This window comes from Etheostoma spectabile, chromosome 6, assembly GCF_008692095.1.
Source record: "Etheostoma spectabile isolate EspeVRDwgs_2016 chromosome 6, UIUC_Espe_1.0, whole genome shotgun sequence".
Taxonomy (NCBI): Eukaryota; Metazoa; Chordata; class Actinopteri; order Perciformes; family Percidae; genus Etheostoma; species Etheostoma spectabile.
In genome coordinates this window covers 20201138-20202689 of record NC_045738.1, presented here as the reverse complement: position 1 = coordinate 20202689, position 1552 = coordinate 20201138, and the positions used below count along the sequence as shown (strand labels likewise).

The 1552-nt window shown below is 40.8% G+C and overlaps 1 protein-coding gene and 1 long non-coding RNA gene across 3 annotated transcripts in view; one reads left to right on the top strand and one right to left on the bottom strand.

Moving 5' to 3' along the window:
* The window catches only part of nt5c3a (5'-nucleotidase, cytosolic IIIA), an 18862-nt gene that overhangs the window by 3910 nt on the left and 13400 nt on the right, over positions 1 to 1552 (bottom strand). For both annotated transcript variants that reach the window (XM_032519193.1, XM_032519194.1), the window contains exons 5-6: positions 1435 to 1524; positions 289 to 451 (exon numbers count right to left, since the gene is read on the bottom strand). In XM_032519193.1, coding sequence (XP_032375084.1) covers positions 289 to 451; positions 1435 to 1524 — 253 coding nt within the window. The remainder of the gene's footprint in view (positions 1 to 288; positions 452 to 1434; positions 1525 to 1552) is intronic.
* LOC116691505 (uncharacterized) overlaps positions 1 to 1552 on the top strand; it is a 15990-nt gene that overhangs the window by 3489 nt on the left and 10949 nt on the right. The window contains exon 2 of the long non-coding RNA XR_004332493.1: positions 575 to 577. This is a non-coding gene — a long non-coding RNA (uncharacterized LOC116691505). The remainder of the gene's footprint in view (positions 1 to 574; positions 578 to 1552) is intronic.

The following is a 1552-nucleotide window of genomic DNA, read 5'->3' as shown; positions in this document are numbered from 1 at the left end:
TTTTATAGTGGACTATATAGTGAATGAAATTAATCACGGAAAATGGCCACTAAAACACTTCATAGGGAATCTGCTGATGCGGAATTGTCCAGAAAGTTTTGCCAATTTTTTACTTAAAAAAAAAAAGAAAAACTCAGAATAAAAACACATCTCCACCAAAAGTCAGGTAAATTCCTAAAAGAAATAAAACTAAAAAGTCTGCAGACTCCGTTCGGGCCTGGACGAGGGTGAGCTGTGACGCTAGCAGAAGAACAGATGTTTCCGTCTTTTTTTTCCCGCGGGACTCACGTTTTCGTCAAAGTCCATAAAGTTGGACACGACTTTGATGTTGGGGTGGTAGACTCCGGCTTGGTGGATGATTTCCTCCAGGACATCGCCCAGGCCAGCCGAGAAGATGAAGACGGGTACATCGTGCTGCTGCAGGCGGTCAAAGAACTGCTCATAGCCTTCCCTGAAACCAGGCAGACACACACAGGGAAATTCTTCAGGCAAACAAAGCAATGAAATGAATGGCAAATCTGATGTCATGTGTGGGTTTTTATATCATTTTGTAATTACATTTAATGAGTTACAGATAGTTTAAACTTCAAGGTATGCTACAATCTGCCACTTTACTCTCTTCTGGACATGGGCTGTGCAATCTGAAGACTTTTCTTGGACTGTATAAAACAAGTTTATTTGCATACTAAATTAAAAGGGACAGTTCACCCCAAAATCTTACCTTTAGCTATTCATCTGTCTAGATCAGGGGTCTTCAACGTTTTTTAAGCCAAGGACCCCTTAACTAAAACCGAGGCCGAGCAGGGACCCCCTGCTACATAAATTGTATTAAGTTGCATATTAAACTGGGCCCAAAATAACATGTAGGGCGGCCTAAAACCTCTACACATACTTTTAGTTGCATAGAATTCTAAGCTATTAAAATAGCCTAATAATGTTAGCATGATTTTATAAATCCTGTTTTAATGGTAAACATACCGGTGGCACAGTGAATCCTTAGGAATAATCTATCTACAATGCAAATCTATATCTACTCTGTGGGTGGCCTTGATAATAATATGTTAGATCCATGTTAAGACTTTTTAACTGTTGAAAAGACTTCAAAAATAAACAATGATTAGCACTGACTCTGAGGACCGCTAAGACTCCTGGACCCTCTGATTTTGGGGTGAACTGTCCCTTTTGTTCATTAATATAAAACAGTAAGCGCATATAAAGAAAGGTTCATACATTTTTTACAAACATTAAATTTACAAACAAATATTAAAATCAGCCCTGAGGATCCACTGAGCCCCGACCTTCTCACTCAGTTGTGAGCCTTTAAGAAGAAGAGATAAGACTAGAAAGGCCAACGGCTGGACCCATAATGCAACAGTTAACCGCGGTAACCCTATAGTGTTCAGAGAGTCCAGGCGAGCGTTGAGGAGTAAGTACCTGAGTGCAGCGTCAGACTCTCTCACCATATCTGCCAGTTTGTCTTTCTCTATCCGCTGCTCCACAAGCAGTGTGTGAGACTTGAAATACCTGCAAACACACACGCACGCACGCGCAC